Genomic DNA, 20,020 nt, shown 5'->3' on the forward strand with positions numbered 1-20,020 from the left:
TATCCCACTGAGAAAAAGGTTGCGTCAGGTAACTGGTAGAACTGAAGGAGAAGTGTAGTCAGTATATAACAACGTTAGCCAACGATGGGAATAATGCATAAACGTCTTTGGTCACTCGAGACGGCTTACTATGATGGTTCTCTAATCAAATGGGTGGTATGTAATAAGAGTAACTAGCAAGTGCGTTTTATGTAACAGGGTAAATCGCAGGTATTTTTCAAGGAGTGCTGAGGCAATCGAAAACCCGCACTGAATACATCCGAATGACCTTGTATTGACAAGAAACTTTGTCCTCCTCAAACCAGATCTGATTTATTCTGTTGCGTTAACAGATTAAATATTTTGAATAAAAGCTTACAGATACAATAGTGTGTTTATAGAGTGAGTTATCTCCCCTGACAACCAGCCTAGTATTACTAATGAGCAGTCATGCTACAAGGCATATTTGCTAACAATATAAGGACATATGACGAAATCAGACGCATCAAAACAATTCTAACCACTTGGTCAATTAACTGCAACTTTTCCATAATCAGAGAGTGAAAATGCCATTCGTACTTTGAGAGACTAACAGGGCTGTGAGATTATTACATTCCTTGTGTAGCCACTCGCAATGCAAATAAGCTGAGAAAGATCTCCTCACGTATTAGTGTCACGAATTATTGTCAAGTGTGCTCGTAGCTTGTAAGCTTCATCCTTTTGTCTCCCGTCCCGACTGAGAATTCCTCTTGCCAATATTTGTTGGTTTATCTTTTCTTAATTTGATATACAGGAATGTCGGAGCGAAAGGTTTGGCTTTTTACTGGAGATTTTCTGAGTCAGATAAGGAACTGGGAAAACTATTTTGATTTTGTAAATTTTTAGCATTAGGCTAATGTTTCTATTAGTTTTGCGAAAATCTATATAGCTGTTTGCCAATTGCGTCACCTGCAGCTATCTAAGGTCTGTCCCTCTGGGAGATTTCGAAGATGTATTTGAACAGGTTCAACCTACCTTGTAGTTAGTCTTCAAAACTCCCTATTATTTAGATAATGACAAAATGACTGCTGTATTAAATAACTTTGTACTTGATCATTATTATATATGCTATAGTTACCGTATACTATTGTATGCTCACACCCTTTAATCAACTACATGTACTTTCTGATGTTTTTAAGCATTTTATGATTTTATACAGAGATTGCAAGCTCACTAGACAGGTTGTAAATTATATGTTGCCATCTATTCTAATTTGCACTTGGCCATTTCAGCAATTATCACTCTCTAATCCACCATATGACTCCAATCTAACTGCACCAGCCTAGTCTACAAACTAATCCGCTTCGATTCGTGTCTAACTGAGCTGGCAGAATTGACCAATCAGGAGTGAGCTTGGTTGTGACTTGGCTCAATATTGGATATAGCTTAGCCGTGTTAGGAGTGTCATTGATAGGCTCTCCTCTGAACGGCAAGGTTGGGTGCTTTGTGACATTTTACTCAAGGATATTATACGTATTTAGCATACCGCACAATTATCAATCTGCTCTCTGAGGCGGCTCTCTAGTGGAACATTATCAAAGACTGCTCTTCACTATTTATATCAAACTTTCATCATTTTAAAGTTTAATACGGTAGGTTATAATTTGCTATTATTATTTAAAATGTTACCACTTTAAAGCTATGCAGCATGATATTTAATTTAAATAGGTTTTTGTGAGCTGTAAGTTCTTGTGCCTGCATATCATACGCGAGACAAAATTCAGTGATGGCGTGAGTTTTAAATTAAAACTCACGCCACGTGCCAAAATGGTTAAAACTTTTAACCATTTTGGCACGTCTTACTTTATAACGCGACTCGTGCTGCCGCAGCCAGGGTGTGTGAGAACTGTAGCAGATGCATGATATATGAGTCGCCAACATTTGCTTCTGATCTATTATATATTGATCAGTTCTAAGTATTTCTCAAGTGCTGCCGTGTGCCCTAAGCGCTGTCTAGCCCTATGGGCCTGTAAAGAAGCAATTAGGCTGCCTTTATTGTCAGATTATTTTATGCGTGGCTCACTAATCTATGGTGATTATTCTCCGAGTTGTGATAGCCTATATTCTAATGGTTGCTATCTTTGCTCTCCCAGCAATTAGGAAGCTGTCATACATTGCGTGCTAGTTAAAAAAGTGTGCAGGGTAGAGGACGTCGTCATTATTTGCTGCCCTCATATCTACAGTAGGAATTGAAGATATTTTTAGATTTAAATCCACAAACAATTGTCTGTGAATGTTATGTCAAAGCTGCTGATCAAACTTGATCCTTTGTATTGGCTATATATCAGCTTTGTAACAAAAGCATACCAGTAGAAAATCTGTTGGGGCTGCTACGTTCCCATTGCTAGGTCTGGTTATCAATTTCAAGTCAGGGCATTGCGCTCCACTAAGTGGAGTTTACTGGGAGGTCTTAAACATGACAGAGCACTGCTTGACAGTTGTCAGTTTGCTTGGACCACAGGAAGTTCACACTTCTTATCTATGGTCCTAGACGTTACGTCTGTTTATCTTAGCTCATAGAAAGTGCCTCTTCTATTTTTGTTAAGGGTTGTGGTTGCTGTTTCAATACTATAAGGGAAGATCCGTATACTTTGGCAAACTACTCTCTCACAATTGCCTCCTAGTTTGAGGTTTTTTACTCCAATACTATTTTAATATCTACAGCCTTGCAATATCTATTGCAAGGCTGCCAGAATCTAACTGAACTACTAGTTTGGGCAGCATAAACTTATATGTACTATTTATGTACATCGATGTAAGCCGTCTTCGTTTCTTTGTCTTTCATTTTGTGTGATGACTTTTATCGAGGTAAGAGATTGCCAGCATCACGGAAAGAAGTGTACATAAAAACTAAAATATGTGGTCTAGATAACCTCAGATTTATAAACCACTAGTTTGGCTCCTGTTCTCAAATCAGAGTCACAGACAAGTCCCTGAGATTGACTGCATGCAGTAGTAATAAAGCTCATCATTTCAATTTTGTCTAATACCCGATCTAGTTGCGAAGTAGACATCATAAAGTTTTAGACTAAGCAAGGATAGCTACAGACTAGACTCAACTGTAAAGACAGTCATGCATGCCTATGCCAGAAATGCTGCCGATCATAGCAGCAACAGAGTTTGTTAGAGTTGCTTGGGGATCTCCTAATAAACTATAGAATACTGCTTTCATCATGGAGTAAAGTTGACCAGTATGGTAGTTTTCATTAGGTAGCAAAGTTGACCAGCAAAGTAGTTTTCATTAGGTAGCAAAGTTGACCAGCAAAGTAGTTTTCACCATGTAGTGAAGACAACCGGAATTGCAGTTGCTGTCAAGCAGTAAAGACAACAACAATAATGGTTTCCATCAGGTAGTACAGTTTGCTGTGATTGGAATCAGTATTTGTGAAATAAAAAAACTTGTTTTGAAAAAAATCTGTCTTTTGATCAAACTGTTACTGCTAAAAGAGGGTCCTTAGCTTTCTATTTGATAGATGTTTCTCTTTGATGACATTATTTCTTTTAATCTCCTCTATGTTATTGAGTTAATAAATTAATAACTGTCGTAAATGGTGGCTTCTAGCGTGAGATGAAGGGGAATAGCTCTATGAGTTTACATTCCAGACTAATATTAATTATACTTCTAAGCTCAGCCAAGAGATAACAAAACCGCTATTAATGAACAATGTTTGATTTCTCATTCCGCGGGACTAATGGATGCTCTTTTAGTGCGTGTATATTGCATGCCAAAGATCGTGGCGCTTGTTTGCTTTTCTCATATCCAGATAACAATGTCTTTAGAATTTTATCTCACCCGCGTGAAATATACACTTACAGAGCTTGGTTACAAATTAGTGATCCGCTGATAACAAGAAAAGGTTTTTGCCATCTTTAGTGTCTCTTATATGACAATGATCAATTGACAAAAAAATTGGATTATATTTCAGTTGATATCTTTTACCTCTTGAAATACAACTCCGCTTGGGTTCAAAAACCTTTATTCTACTTTTGCTACTCTGAGAATTGCAAATTTGACTCCTTTCATCTAAAGAAAGGGTTATAACTTATTCCAATTTGTTGGCACGCTGCCCTTTGAAGGAAGTATTATGTAATAGATGAATTGCAATGGCATAAAAATATAAGGAGTTCTTAGCTAATCCGTATCATTAGCATTACGTTATCTTAAGGTATGTCTCCATCCGATGCCGACAATCAATTTGTGACAGAGTTATTGGCCATTTTGAGAGAAGCTTTCGCGCAGCACTGCTTGACGCATGTTTCCTGTTTTTCTCAATGCACTCAGGCTTTTAGATGTGATTTTAAAAATTTAGAAAGTTATTCTAACTGCACTGTATTGATATTAGTAGACAGTGTTCTTAGATGTTTTTCACTAGTTTGCCCAGTTGAGTTGTTGTACACGCTCCATCAGTTTTGATATTAATTTTTTGTTATGATAACTGGAACAGTGAATAGCTTTTTATAGTTACTGGCTAGTGCGTTTATCTTAATTACGGTTAATGGTCTAGAAGTCTATTTAGCTAATGAACCTCATCTGCATATTTGGATTCTTTCTGATTTATTCTTCTTCCCTCAAAGGATAACATCTCTCTAAATAGCAAACATTACGTAGTAATTGTATTAATAATTATTAATAATAGTGAGCAAATGTATGTTAATCTTCACAGGATAATATTTGCACGGATTAAGTAATCGCGTTCTGGTTTAACTGTGTGTCCTCGAAATCAATTAGCTAAAAAGGTAGTTCTAATTGATTTGTTGAAATAATTGTTAGGAGGGGTGTTGGTCGGCAGTCTTTTATCTAAGAAGCTTGTCATAACTTACTCAAATCTCTAGGCAGACTGTCACTGTCTCTAAAACTAGAGTTGAGTAATCATTGAATTGGAAGCACTATCTGTAGGTGGTTTACATGGAGTCAGTTTATGAAGGGGAAAGTAGATATGTGCTCAGTACAAATCTGCCTCAGCCATATATAATTGAATGGCTTGCCACTTGTGCTCTCCACACAATGGTGCCATAATAATTGCCTGGCAGTTCGTTTCTGCACTAGTTACTAGTTACTAGACAGGTGGCAGTTGCCTGGTGATAGCTGACAGTACCCAATGCTATCCATTTTCCCCAAGATCGAGCACTTGTTTCTGCCACATTTTACTTTCGTTCACTTATTATTATTATTCAGTTGAAGGTGAACTTACACAAAATTTGAGTTGATTTTATCAAAAAATATCGATATTTTTCTATCATTTGTGAATGTTTTTGATGTTTGGGTTGGTCTGACTCCCAGGATGTTTCAAGATTAAAATCGACAAAACTTGATTGCGGTTAAAATGCTCAGATCAATCGAAAGTACAATTATGATGTCTATAGTTGCAAGGAAACCGACAGAATAGAGACATGTAATGCTGCAACTTGAACGTAACAGCGGATATCTACTATCGCAAGGATGGCAACTAGTGACACATTTCACACTTTTTTTTAACCGCGATCAAGTTTTAGATGTTTTAATCTTAAAACATCCTGGCAGTCAGATCACATCAAATATCAGAAAAAATCGCAAATGGTAGAAAAATACCTATAGAAAAATACCTTTTTGATAAAATAAACTAAAATTTTGTCAACGTTCATCTTTAAATGATTGAAATACCTTTTTTCCCAGATCGATGTTTGGTGACTCAAAATTCAAGCCAGTGTCACAACTAATAAGCTGATTTTCACATTTGACTAATGTTCCTGAATATTTGCTCAGAATGTTTGTATTGATGCATAATACCTGACATGGCATGACGCTGTCAACTTATCGGTTACTGCCAATTAGCCTAGATGTGTGATAGCCAACACCTTCACTAGGATTAGCTGTCGGATTTACGTGGCAGCTGACCCCTATTGCATGTGTCCAAGGCAAACCTTTTAGAGGCAGGTTTACACCATTCCATCTTCAGCCTACTACTCCACTTACAGCAAAATGCAAGTTTTTTTGCCCCAGCCGCATTTTAAAAACACTTCTCCTATTTCAATCTAACTCTTTTTTTGATGCTAATCATATTTGAGGTCAAGGTCCTGCCCTTACCTCTCTTCCAGAATTGTGTACCTGTATTAGTTTAAATTTCTCTTCCAGGAATTAAAAATCTGATTGTCTCTTGTCAATCTGATTGTTTCTTGTCGGCCAACAATCTCTCGCAGTTTCTAGAATACCCTAGCAGTAGGAGTTTTGCAAACCTCAATGAAGTTTGTCAGTTAGGTTTTTTAAGTTTGGAACATTTTTGTTTGCATTTACAACTGTCTGTTTAAAAGAAGAAGTAAAAGGTTAGAGGTTAAACATATACTACCGTAAACTAGCCTTAGCATCGCACTCATCTAAAAAGCCAACAAGATAAATCTGGTTTACAGCAGTCTATGTAAACTTTGAAACACCTTAACATAATCGTTTAAAAACTCTCGTTTAAAAATAATCGCTTAATAACAAACACCTTGAGTGAACTTTAAATAGTTCATTTTCAATTTCTGCGATCAGCTTCATACTAAAAAGCCTACAAGATAATCTTAGAACAGAAAATGAAATTTTTTAAGTTACTGATTTTAGTAGATCACTCGTAAGATATTTTATGACAATTAAATGTTAGATTCTGTTGAGTTCAATTTGCTTTTTAATATCTTTACGACAACCGGCAATCACCAACCAAGATTTACAAACATGCGTTGGCAGCCACAGGATCTTAGCTTCTGCACTAATCGTTCCTAAGGAGTTTTAATGTATAATTTTTAAATCTATGCATAGGCTTTGATTTAAAAATAGCCAACAGCAACACTTAGTTAGCCATAAATGCCGCAGCGTTAGTGTGCCTATTAGGGAAGGGCATATTATAGATATATCACATATCAGGTTTCCTGCAAACATATAGCCTAAAGTCAACCAACTCTTTCTCTCGAGGCTTCCACTGAGACACCTGTGGGAGTCTTGCGACTCGCGGTTGCAATCAATTCATTAAACCTTAAAATTGCTCGTATTTCATTGGGTCAATAAGAATCTTGCAGGTATCAACAGACAAATTGCCCCCAATTTATGCTCTCACCCGAATAATCAAAGATGTTTACTAGTAGGTTCGTATTGTTGCCTTTATAGAACGCCTGCTATTGTGTTGATTGCTGGCAATCATTGGCACCAGATTGAAATACTCATAGACTCTAATGATTGTCTACTGCTTGCAGCTGATGCGCGAGGGAGACAACCAACACTAGAAGGTCATTGCTGACTCACTAAGTATGGCTGGCCTAGGCAGCATCACTCGACTACTGCTAGTGTTATATACCATGTCTAAGGTGGTGTGGAGTACTTGCTCTGAAGGCTGCCTGTGTACGCCAAATAACGAAATAATATGTCGCGATGGAAGTTTCGATTCATTCCCTAACGTTTCTTCACGAGCGACTAAACTTGACTTGAGCAACAGTCGACTAGCTTCCCCAGTTTTGCTCAGGAGTAATTTTACTGACATGCAGAATCTAGAAGAGCTGTTATTGGTCGGATGTGGCATCAGTCGTATTGAGTACAACGCGTTCGCTGGTAAGTTTCATGAATGCTTTTGTTTTGGCTGTCGTGCGGTTTGCCATTTGAGGTGGTGTGATGTCACGCTTAGACAAAAGGAAATTGCACGGTGTATAGATACAGTCTAGAATTGTGCTAAATCAATGTATGCAAATATTAATTTGTAAAAGTTGGTATTGAGTTACTGACATGATATCAACTAAAATGAGTTAGAGAAAGCTTAAGGACACAGAGCTAATTAATGTAAACCAATGGAGTCGTCCTTCACTGTCATTGCCAACAGAATCTATACTTGATACTGTGTCAATTAATTTATAGCTTTCATTCAGACTATAAAACAAACATGGTGTTTTCTTAATGAGAGACTATTTTACTAAACTGACTGGTGCTGACTACAGACCGCTTATAAAAGTCAAACATCAAAAACAATCGTAGATGATGCAAAAATTTAGTCAGGGGCTTATATATCAGCCTTTTTGAAAAGTCACCATTTCACCTTGTCTAGAGATTTGAGGAAAGACTGTTTATGTTTAAGTATCGCCTTTTGAAAATATTCTTCATATGAGTTGCTGTTCTTTTGAAGAAGTACCTGCTGTTACCGTTTGATGCAGCATGTAACATATATAACAGTATATAACTTATATAACGTATATAACAGTATATAACGTATATTATACTATCGTATCATAACTAACTTGTCGTGCTAAGAGGTCATTGGTGTACTAAAGGGAGTTCCCAGGCTACATAATTGCTGAGTGCTTGTTAATCGTTCCAGTTAGGCTATTTATCGATGCTTATTCACATAAACAGCGACTCATTTGTAAAGCTTTTTTCCATTTTATGCTTTAGTGATTGGTTGTTAGTATTTATAAGTTGAAATTGAAATCAAATGAAGTTAAATTGATTACATTAACTTTAAATGTAATGATTAATAGCAATTATGACCAAAAGGTCTGAATATTTTAGCAGTCAACTTTTAAATTTAAATCATTACCAGCCTTATTTGTGACACGAGCCTTTGTCAGAGGGTTCTTCTAGGGATACACAATGCATATTGACTCAGTTTCATTAACTTACTGATGCTATTATCAACCAAAAACAGAGCAATAGGTAAAATATCAGTATAAGGCATGCCTCGCTGTCATACTAGAATCAACCTGCCGTGGAAGGTGTTCATGGAAAGGAGCAATCATGTTAACGTTGTGCAGTTAGCTCCGTCGTGTAGCATTTACGTTGTGGCAGCTCAATTCTGCAGATGACTAGATTAACTCTGTGTATATAAATATTTAAAGTAAATGTTTACATCTGGAAGGCAGCAGCTGTCTCAGAAAACTCATTAGGCTAATTGTATTTTAGGGTGTTACCATTGCTCTCGAAACTAATCGTACTTTGACATGTTTATGACGCTGTTAAACCTTTTAAGATTTATCATCAGCAAACCTTGGCGACAAACTCCTACAGTCAGCAAACATACCTGTGAAACAAAAGTAGATGAATCACGAGCTAGGAATGTTGGATACTGGAGTTGTTTTAAAAACATGTAAACATTTTCATGCTTTCACACAGAAATAGATAATGTCAAGCTGTCTAAGATGATTTAAAGCTGGGATAAATCATTTTTAGAGTGGTCGAGTTGAAATGCTGACTACTTGAGTAGCTTTTCGGCTGGCTGATGATTCGATTTTAGCTTCCGATTATGTTCTGGTGCTTATATACAAGAGTTTATCTATTGAGAAGTTGAGGGTTCGATCGTCATCATTAGCTATGCGGTCTAAGACTCTCAAAAGCATCTTTATAAATGCAGAACTCAGAATCAATGCTACGAAATGATTTGCGCTTCTCAGACAGTTTAGTGAGTCATTGAGTGAAGTAGTGGAAATAAAAGTTGACAGATTTTAAGTCATCCTGATTTGCTCTTTGTAATTAACAGTGATTGTTTGAGCAAACTCATCACTTCTAGTGCTTTTCCTCTCTAACTTACATAAGATTGCAAAGAGAAGAAATGCTGTGTAAGAGGGAAGCTACTCGAAAGAGTGGGTGAAAGTGACTAGCTAAGAGAAACCATGGACATCTGTCCGGTAGAGTAACCACACAACGCATAACAGAGAGCTAAATTACTACAGGGACTGGTATTAATTGTTAGATGATGATTATAGTAAATGCAGACTTGGCGGCTCGAAAGGAAATTGTCATTTTCACTTTCATTACTGCATCGAGATATGTTTGGTCGATTATTTGGCACATCGTTGAATATTCATGAGCTTCGATGGCGACGAGCCACCGACCACAGATGCAAGCACCATTTCTCATATAAATACTCCCTTGAATCAAGACAAAGCCTAAATCTGAGCTCTAAAGATATTTTTACCACACCATGAGTATAGCTTTTGCTGATCTCCTTGTTCTAAGACTTTTGCCCTACCGGCTGACTATACTGCTATACATTTTGAGTTACTATTGTGTTTCTGAACTTGCAGTAGATTCTAAATCAAAGGGCTCTTTGAAAATAAAGAAAAGCCATTTTTATCTCTTTGACTTGGCATAGTTCAAATTCCTGTATTGTCAAGCGTTTTTTTACTGATCGGAGAACGATTAAAATAGCAAAGAATTTCTCTGGCCGAGTTATTTGTGAGAGAGAAATAATGTTTTATTGTCTTCAGATGCCAAGATAGGGGATATTTCCTGCCAAATCCATAATTGGCTGCCCAAATTGGCGCATTCTGATGTTTCACATAAATAGCTAAGGGAAGTCATATAGCCTACAATGCAGGCACATGTGTGAATGTTTTTCAAACTTGGCAGTTGTGATTAGCCTTGTAAACATCTAGTTACTGATCTAAAGCTGTACAAATGGCTATTACATCTGGAAACCTTATAATTAACAGTGTGCATTTAGATTAGTTTGATTGATTTAATTGTAAACATTCCTTTTGTTCTTTTTAATTTATTTTTTCATTAACTGCAATACAATATCATATCAATACACATGATACACTAATACACTGATACGCTGATACACATGCCATATGAAGGCTGCTTTGTAAGAACTTTCATGTACATGAACAGTAATGATAGGACTACCATAAGAGAACAAATTTTAAAATTTGGTCGTAATTCTTTAATAATATAATTATTTTTTAAAGTAATTAATTTGTTTATTTCAACTACTAGTAAGTCAAATCTTTATATTAGGAATTCAAATTATTGGTACTAAAATTGTGGTATTCAGAGTAACCTTCTCTTTATAATTAAAAAGAAAACAACTCTCGAATAGATGCTTGGAGCCATCTAAGAGACGATCAATAGACAGTGACTAAAATAATTGTGACTTGTATTTAAAACTTTAGCTTCTTTCTGACAAGTTTTGGGTTGAACAGTATAGCCAGTTTTATGTAGGAATATCTGTAAAAAAAATTGAAACATTCCAGTAATTAAAGGTGGAAAGGACCACTTTTGTATTTTCAGCCATAAAACTAAAGACTTGTAGAACTTCTAATAACTTGTGAAGTGGTTGAATGTTTACATTAGTATTGGAGCTATCTAGTGACACCATTGCATATATTGTGTTGTTTGTATGAGTATTTGTTCTGCTTATTTGTTTTGCTATTATGCAATAAGATCTATCATAAAAAGAAACCATAAATTATCCGTTATCTGACCATTTTTAATCCCTGGAACCAGAGTTTGTAGTTGCACATTGGAGTTTGTAATCAAATATTAGAAAATATTGTATAAAACTTGCATATTTGGCTTTTGACCATAATCAACTTGGGTTAACTCCATCTGTTTTTATCTGACAGATATGAGCAGACTGAGGACCCTCGATTTATCCTTCAACAACCTTAATATAATCTCGCAGGGAGCTCTCACTGGTCTCAGACTCAGATATTTGTTTATGGATAACAATCCGACGATACAACTAGTAGATGGGACATTTTCTGGTATGACCGTTGAGGTACTCAGTTTGAAAAAGTGCCACCTTACAGATGTTCAACCAGCTATATACCGTCCACTGGTCGGCTCACTAAGAAAATTATTACTTGGTGAAAATAAAATAGAACGGATTCCGCAAGGGATGCTTTCTATATTTGAGAGTATCGAAACTCGCATCCATGACAATCCCTTGATATGTGATTGTGAATCAAAATGGCTAAAAGAATTCTATGATCTAAACATCGATACAAACAAGATTCGGGACCCGCAACAAGACACCCAACAGGATCCACGATGTTCCTCTCCAAGTTCTGTAGCTGGACAATTCTTCGGACGGCTTTCCCTAGACGACTTTTCCTGTGAAAAACCAACACTACAAGCAGATATCTCTTTCACAAGAGACAAAGGCATTCTATCTTGTGTTTCGAGTGGAGATCCACTTCCGCTCGTTTCATGGTATAAGCCGAATGGCATCATATCTCGCTCAGTACCGCAACCCAATCAGCGACAAAACAGAAATGAAATAGAGTTACTGGCGGGTGAGCCCAATGTTCAAGGACAATATCGTTGTGTCGCCGTAAACGACGGTGGGAATATTTCGCTGACAGTAAATGTAGATTGGCCTTTTGAATCTTCTGCTGAGGATACGTCTACTGTTGGATGCAAACCAGGTATGATTTCGACAACTCCTACAGAAATCATCCTGACAAGTAAGGATGAAGCCGAAACCAATTCACAGACGGACATGCTTAAAATAAAATACTTTACCTTGGTAGATATTATAGGTGCAATTCTTGGTAGCTTCATCTGTACATTGATCATAACAGTTCTAGTACTACACTTTGGTGTCTATCGCCGCAAAAAGCCGACTCAATACTCTACACCGGCCATGAGCGAGTACAGCAGCAGCAATGGCAGCGACAAGAATGGACAGTATCCTATAAGTCTACACTCTTTACATACATCACACGTAGTACATTCTCAAAGGCCATTGCCAAACAAACCCTATACACATAAAATGTATGACGAAAATCACTATATGGCCACAAACGTTGAAGAAAGAGACGAATTCCTCAGGATGCAAGGCCGAGTAACTCCATCACCGTCATGTGATGTCACCTGCCAAGCGTGTCGGACAATACCTCATGCTGGTCCCAGCTGACTAGACGGAGGAAGTGTAGCTTCGTCTCGTATATGATTTGGGCTTCCCCTGCTCTGTTATACTTTGTGCTCAAACGCTGCAGTCTAAACAAGAGTTTAGACGAAATTACGACGTATTCTTTGTTTTTATTATTTATTCTATTGTATATAAGTTTATTATAATGTGCAACAGCCGTGTACAGTTTTGTAAATTCTTCAAATGAGTTCCGTTTTGAGAACTTCTTTCAGGAACTTCAAAAGTTCTGTCTAAAAACACTTGATTCTACAATCCTGATTGACATTGCAATACAAATTGTTATTTTGATATTTTGTTATTCTAAATAATAAAAAACACATTCATTATTCGTCATGCCATTTTTACATTAGTCAGTTCTTACAAGGAAATATCGACAACAGGAAGCAGTTGCAGTCTATCAGGATGTATGGTTTGGGCATTACAAATAAGAAAATTGAAACAAGATGAGATGGTATCAGCCAAACAGCCATTCCAGTTTTAGCTATAGAGTAGGATAAAAACATCTAACCTGAAACATTAAGAACAAAAAGCCTTGGGTTTAAACTATACCAAGTATTAACACTGGCAGCAATTGAAAGCGTTGATTCTAATACCTTCCCTGTATGCCGAATAGTATGACCACAGGCTTTGTATAGTCAAAGTTGATCTGATAGCAAACAATTATGTATAGATGAGCATAACTGCAGAATTTATCGTAGGCAAGGCTATGGCCACCAGTATGTCAGCCAAATAGCAGACCATCTACAAAATGTTACTGTTATCACAACACAGGCGAAAGCGGTGGGTGCCAAGCAAGAATAGACTTCTTTTGGAAATGTTTTGGATGATGCTGACCATCTGGTGCGCCGTAAAGCGAGCATACCATAAATGGGTAGCTTTTTGTGAAAAAACAATGTTGTGAGCAGTTTCTCTTTAGTTTATTAAGTAGTTTTATTAGTGAATACTTAACAATCTCGATTAAAAAACCATAAGTTTGGTAGCCAGAAAAATGCTAAAAATACTGAAGCTACGTTTCACGATAAAACACAAACAACAGCATATCAACTCAACCCCCCCTTTGCAGCATAATGCCTAGCCTGTGTAACAGGAATAACTCTATTCACACGACTTGCATTATATTGAATCATGGTCAATCACATGACTTCCTCATTACTGTCAGAACTAGTGAGTGACCAGCTAGCTGGGCGGTTCCTAACTTCGTGCTGAGGAGTTCCTTGTTCTGGGTAAATTGGCTGAACCAATTTACCAAGAACTCTTGCCAAATTAGCCTAAGAGTTTAATAAAAACATTCTAACAAACTGTCTAACCTTGACCTTCTTTACTTACGACGAAACATTTGAGCAAATATTTGTCTCAGCATTTGAAGCACTTTTGTCCAAAGTTTCTCGAAGCAGTTTTATAAGTAAAAGTAGCAAAACTCGTACAAAATAAAAGGAAGATATAAAAAATTGAAAATAGACTTATTAAATTAATTTTAATAGTATTTGGCCTGAGTTTGACTAAATTATAGTACTGTTACTCATTCTACCACTGAACTCACACATTGCTGAGCTTGCAATTACAATCCCATGTTGTATTCAAAGTTACGTAACAACCAAAATCTTTGTTGACAGATTTTGATTTTAATAACTCAATATTTTATATAATGTAGGTTTTCAAATGATGTATTTCACATAGTTTTATATAATGCATTTGTTTTAATGCTATGTAATTAATGAAGTATTCATCATTGACTTTTTGATTCTAGAAACATGACAGTTTTAAGTTACATGTCGAGTATTCAAACAGATTAACTTTGTATCTAAATTCTAAAGGGTTGACTGTATGACAGATTTTTGCAAATTCTCCTTTAAACAAAGGTTGTCTTGGAATTTTAGGAAAGAATACATAATCTTTACTATAATAAGAGCCGTGTCTGTACAAAACCGCAGTTGGATAAAAAGGGTTGCATCATCACAGGATTTGAACTTGAAACTTCCAGCATGGTGGGCCAATGCTTTAACAACTGCACAAATCAACACCCAATTGTTATTAAGAATAATTGTACGTATAGTTGTTACACCTGACGATCTCCAAACTAGACTGCCAGCGCACTAGTGTGCTATGAAAATTTAACATCGTATGATCTCTATAAAAATATGTTTGCATGTTGCACAATGCGGTCTACCACAAAAATGACCAAACAAACCTACATAGAAAGCTAATTAATAATTTCTAAAATAATTCCAACAATATTCTTGTTTCAAAACAATACTTGATTAACAAAGTTGTTTTTAACTTAGTTTATATTTTCAGGTACCATTATTACCTAAATTAATGGCTGGGCTGTCAGCTGTTTCCTAGTAATTTGTTAGCCGCCCTCTTCAAGCAGGAACATTGCTTAATTCAGCATAATAGTGTTTTTCATTGATTATATGTCGATGACTTTGTTAGAACTTAGCATGCACCTCTAAGGCTACTAGAAACGATCAGTAAAAATGCTAGTTTAACGTTCAAATATACTGTGTGGTAAAACGTTTAATGACACAAATTTAAAAAATTAGAAAAAACAGGTTTCTGCTCCGAGAACTTTTTGCAGGCAAGTTCAGTGCGGGAACATACAAGAATTTACCATTGTATAAATTTGAAGTAATTATAAACACTCTAGAAACACAAACATAAGCAGATTTTTTTCTGCATATCTAAAAAGTGTACCAGCTTACTAGATTTTAATTGGTAGGTTTAAAAATATATTCTCAATATCGATTGACTAGACGTTTCAGAAAATGTAAAAATTATAATATTAGCTCAGAGGTAAAACTGTTAAACTGTCAACTTCATGTAAGGAATACAGCATATTTTCTTACAGAGAACACAAATGCTAAGTTTTTACAAGTTTGATGTTATCTGGATATCATAGGTTATTAAATGTTAAGATTTATCAGGATAATAGCTATTGAACTACATATTTAAATCCTAACCAGTTAACGACTAAAAATGTTGTTTTTGTGCAAAACTTAAATAAATCATAAGAAATAATACCATATTTTTAAAAAGAAAGCTTCAGTTGATGCTCGGCATACCATTTGATGGAAGCAATTTGTGTACTTGACAGGTTTCTCGGAAGAGCAGACAACTACACAGTTTTAAAATTCTTCTGACAATCAAATATGCATAAAAATGCTAGCCAATGTCAATCGCTAAAGACCAACTGCTATCTGGTTAAGCTAGTCTTTCGTTATGATTTGTTTGATATCACAATTTTTTAAAGAACCGTCGAAAAATTGAGCAAATATTTGGGTCTCTGACTTCCATGATTCCTACCACATGACAGTTAAACACATTTCTTAAGAAACAAGACAGCTTCTTAACACATCGCAAGTAAAATTAAGAAGATTAAAATTATAATGCAGAAAATATACAAAATATCATTCAATTATATAAACTAATTTTGTTTAAACTTTTCCTAGTTTCAGTCTCAAATAATTTTAATTATATTATTAATTATATTATTTTAATTAAAATTGGATATATCTTTTTTCACTTTATGACATCACACGGCAATACCTTTCGTTTTATTTATTTATCATTTTGTGTGGCACCATATATATATACGGTGCGACACAAATGTCTGGTTTCATTTTGTGTGGCATTCTTTAGCGCAACACAGCAGTAAAAACTGACAATGTTACTGCATTCAGTTTGCTGAAATACTGCAAAGTATTTAACTACCAGAGCAAGTAGGGAGTCAAAGATATTAAGGAATAATTAGCCCTATATTTTGTAAAACACGCTAACCATTCATTATTGGATGTGAACTCCAAAACGCATACGCAGAATCACATGCTAAATCCTATTGTGTCACATAACACCTGTGAAATTCTTGCACACATGTCAATAACTTTACCGTTTGAAAATTTTATTCCTGATAACATAACCGAATAACGTTTATGAAAAAACAAACAGCACTTATTTGTTTTGATAGGTGTTAACAAGCCAAGAAATGATAATTCCTAGGATTTTTTTAAATATTTTAACACAGATCGTCTACTATACAGTAAAGTTGAAGAAATTTCAAACAGATATGTACAACTTGGCCGTGAAAGATGCAATACAATCATAACCGCTGATAGCCTTTTATTGAATGTTGACACTAGTGAGTTGCAGCTGCTCACGAGAATGTCTGACGTCTATGAGAGCCTCGTGAAGTGGCTGAGCCATGTGTGTCCAGCGTTTATCGTCAGGTATTCAATGACAATGTCCACCGAGCAACAAAAGCCTCAGTTACAATTTGCCACTTAGAGTTTCAACTTTAAAAGATCGGGTTTTAAAGTGCATGTTATTTTAGCAGGTGACTGTTGACCGGAGTTTATCGCGAGAGACATTAAAAACACACCGAATCAGATTTCAGCAGATGCGAGTACCTCTCACTAGTTTTATTGTGAGTTTGTTCATTTAATACTGAGCTAATATCTCTTTTATTTGAGTTACATTCCTTGGCTACTGTTGACGCTTTCTATCTGAGATTCATGGCTTTCTTTAGTGCCTTCTTTCCGTCAAAGAAAAACAAACTTCTACCACCCGCGCAGCTAGAATAAACAGATTTTTCTTTTACCACTCACATCGTTGAAGGGTGGCAGACGTTTCCAGTAATTTTTACTATAATAAGAGTCGTGTCTGTCCATATGTCCAAAGCTACGCTAAGAGCATTAAAAAAAACGCATCACACAGCTATTGAACTCTGGTGTCCGAGTTTTGCAGCCAAGCACACTACCACCTGCACCACTGGACCGCCTTGCAGCATCATGGAATAATTGTACACATACTTATTACACGTGACGATCTCTCACAGCGCACAGGACTGTCAGAGTACTACTCTTTACTATACTAGGAGCCGTGTCTGTTCGTCTGAAGCGATAGTTGAGGTTTGAAAAAAGATCACACCATAGGGGATTTGAACTCATGGCTTTCACCATGGTGGACCAACACTCTAGCAACTGTACCAATCGACTACCCATTTCTGTTTCAGAATAATTGTGTATAGACTTAGGACTACTATAGAGTTAGGACCAATGCCTCAAATCAATACTCGAAAGATATTAGAAATCGCAGACTAGTTCAAACCTTCCGGTTACCACACATCCAAAATAGCGATTTGTGTGATCCATTGACCCCCCAGTACTAAGTTTGGAGATCCCATAAGCTAACAGTTACAGACAACCGTACTTAATAGAATATGTCTAAAATATTGTATGCTCATGACGCTTGTCTCGGTAAATACACAGGACCTGCTTGAGAATGTCAGTTAGACTATTACTCTTATGAATGGTGGCAGCTAACAAAAGCAGTTTCACCTCTGTTGGTGGTCTTTTAGTAATGGATTGACAACTTGTCGACCCATTACCAGTATTACTAGGAAAAATCGGCGTGTCTAATGGCTAATGCCTGCATAGCAAAAATAATACCAGTAAACAAGAGAGATTTTTCTCTTGAATGAAGCCATAGATTGAGCACTCTTGATACGCGCTTCTATCAATCGACATTTCAATAACAAACACTTCGGTTCTGGGAAATTAGATATGTCTGCCAATAATGTCATCGATACGTCTAACAGTTGGTTCCGATTGAACAAAAATAAAACTGGTTTTACTTTTCACAATATCCTAAGTGTCATCTTACTGCAGTTATGTTAGTCGTGATATCTTAAAGCATTATCGAGTTTTTGCTTTGTAAGGTCTGTCAATGTTCGGATATAATTACTGTTGCAGTCATACAAGCAGAAGTGGACAAGTGTGAAGGTGCGATAATGTCAGATAAAGCAAACTTTTTTGTATGTTTACAATGTAGCCAGCTCTATGATACCCTTTTGTAGAATCCCAGTCTACTTTTCTGCCTTAGCAACGGACAAACAAAGCTGGCGCCTTGCCAAGAAATAGTTACAAATATTAAGTTCAAGCATTGAGAACATTTTTCTAAATTATATTATTATTATGAAATAGTTTATTATATTATTATAATAAATTATTTATAAATTTATTATTTAAATTACATTATAATTTCATCTGAATTAGTTAACTGATTTGTTCTGACAAGCTGTACTGTTAGTTCATATAACATAATTACTTTGCCAGCAATTCTCACATCTTCTCATGTATAAAAGGTCTTGCAGCGATTCTGAAATGTGAAGAAGTGGTCACTAAAGCCATCATTTTGCCCTAATGTGTTTGGCACGTGCTTTTCATGGCAACAGTGCTCAGTTTTGCATATAGGTGTTTGTTTTCAACCACTTTACATCAGTTACATTTTATTGGTTAATTTTGCGTTGTTTACTTCTTATTGGTTAATTTTGTTAGTAGTGAGCCAAGCTTTTGCGTTTTTTTAAATTATCATAAGCAATAAAAACACCAACACGATAAATATTTCTGCAATAACTATAAATAGAAACAAATCATTGAAAAAATTTAGAATATTTTGAAAAAAAAAACCTTTTGTGATTTTGTTAGATATTAGCGATTGGTTTGCTAGAAACTGATATATATATACTAGAGACTTAGAAACTGATATATTTTGATCACCTTCTTTACCTATGCTGGTATTCTATAACATGGATAAAGTAACCTAGTTTATCTAAATAAAGGGCAGCTATCCTACATACATCGGCTGGATTTGTGTGTCACTATGTCCAGCATGTTAGTTTTTGTTTGGAGCTCTTCTGCTTCTGGTGCTAATATTGTAATTGATGGTTCCTTCTAAGGCTACTTTTAATTACTCTATATTAGAAAAACATACACTAATCTGAAACACAACAATATTTATATGTAGGTCCTATTAGGGTCCCAATAGAGCACAACTCCCAATTGACGAAGAGTTTCAAATACATTTAAAACAAGATGTCTGTGAATTTCATTACACCTACAGATCATTACTATTGTTATCTTAGCAGCACAGTTTGTAGTGAGAAATCATCAGGTGTGATGATAAAACACAGAGAATATCTATATGCACAACTATTCCAAAATGCTGGGAGGAATTTGAATGGCACAGGTGTTGGAGTGTTGGTCTATCAAGCTGACTGTTGTGAGTTCGAATACTGTATGATGTAATATTTTTTCTCAACCTCCAACCGGACAGACGCACGTGACTTTTGTTATTGTAAGATTATCAAAAATCTTAATATAGTGGTTGTACCTGTTTTGATAGGCCGTCCACTGAAGGCTGGTTCACAATACATCGTCATATGTTGGCGTTTTCCTTTCACTGTTCATCGACGATTATGTGAACCGTAAACCGATGACATCGACAAAATAACGTGAACACCTTGGAAAAGTTTGCAGCTGTCAAACTTTCCTGATATTTCGCCGAGCATCGACGACTGC

The 20,020-nt window shown here is 36.0% G+C and overlaps 1 protein-coding gene across 1 annotated transcript; it reads left to right on the forward strand.

The window, feature by feature from the left end:
• The first annotated feature begins 1,440 nt into the window (after positions 1-1,440).
• LOC137393480 (leucine-rich repeat and fibronectin type-III domain-containing protein 5-like) lies at positions 1,441-12,985 on the forward strand. The gene is made up of 3 exons (XM_068080053.1): positions 1,441-1,610; positions 7,222-7,573; positions 11,356-12,985. Exons 2-3 carry the CDS (start codon positions 7,276-7,278, stop codon positions 12,648-12,650), a joined length of 1,593 nt encoding a protein of 530 aa, XP_067936154.1. The 5' UTR covers positions 1,441-1,610; positions 7,222-7,275; the 3' UTR covers positions 12,651-12,985.
• Positions 12,986-20,020: the final 7,035 nt, after the last annotated feature.

The sequence above is a fragment of the Watersipora subatra genome, chromosome 4 (genome assembly GCF_963576615.1).
Source record: "Watersipora subatra chromosome 4, tzWatSuba1.1, whole genome shotgun sequence".
NCBI classification, from domain to species: Eukaryota; Metazoa; Bryozoa; class Gymnolaemata; order Cheilostomatida; family Watersiporidae; genus Watersipora; species Watersipora subatra.

Bases quoted from the DNA above. Each gene is read 5' to 3' on its own strand.
- LOC137393480 (XM_068080053.1), top strand. From the start codon at position 7,276: ATGGCTGGCCTAGGCAGCATCACTCGACTACTGCTAGTGTTATATACC. The intron at 7,574-11,355 runs GTAAGTTTCATG...TTTATCTGACAG, and splicing joins TGAGTACAACGCGTTCGCTG to ATATGAGCAGACTGAGGACC.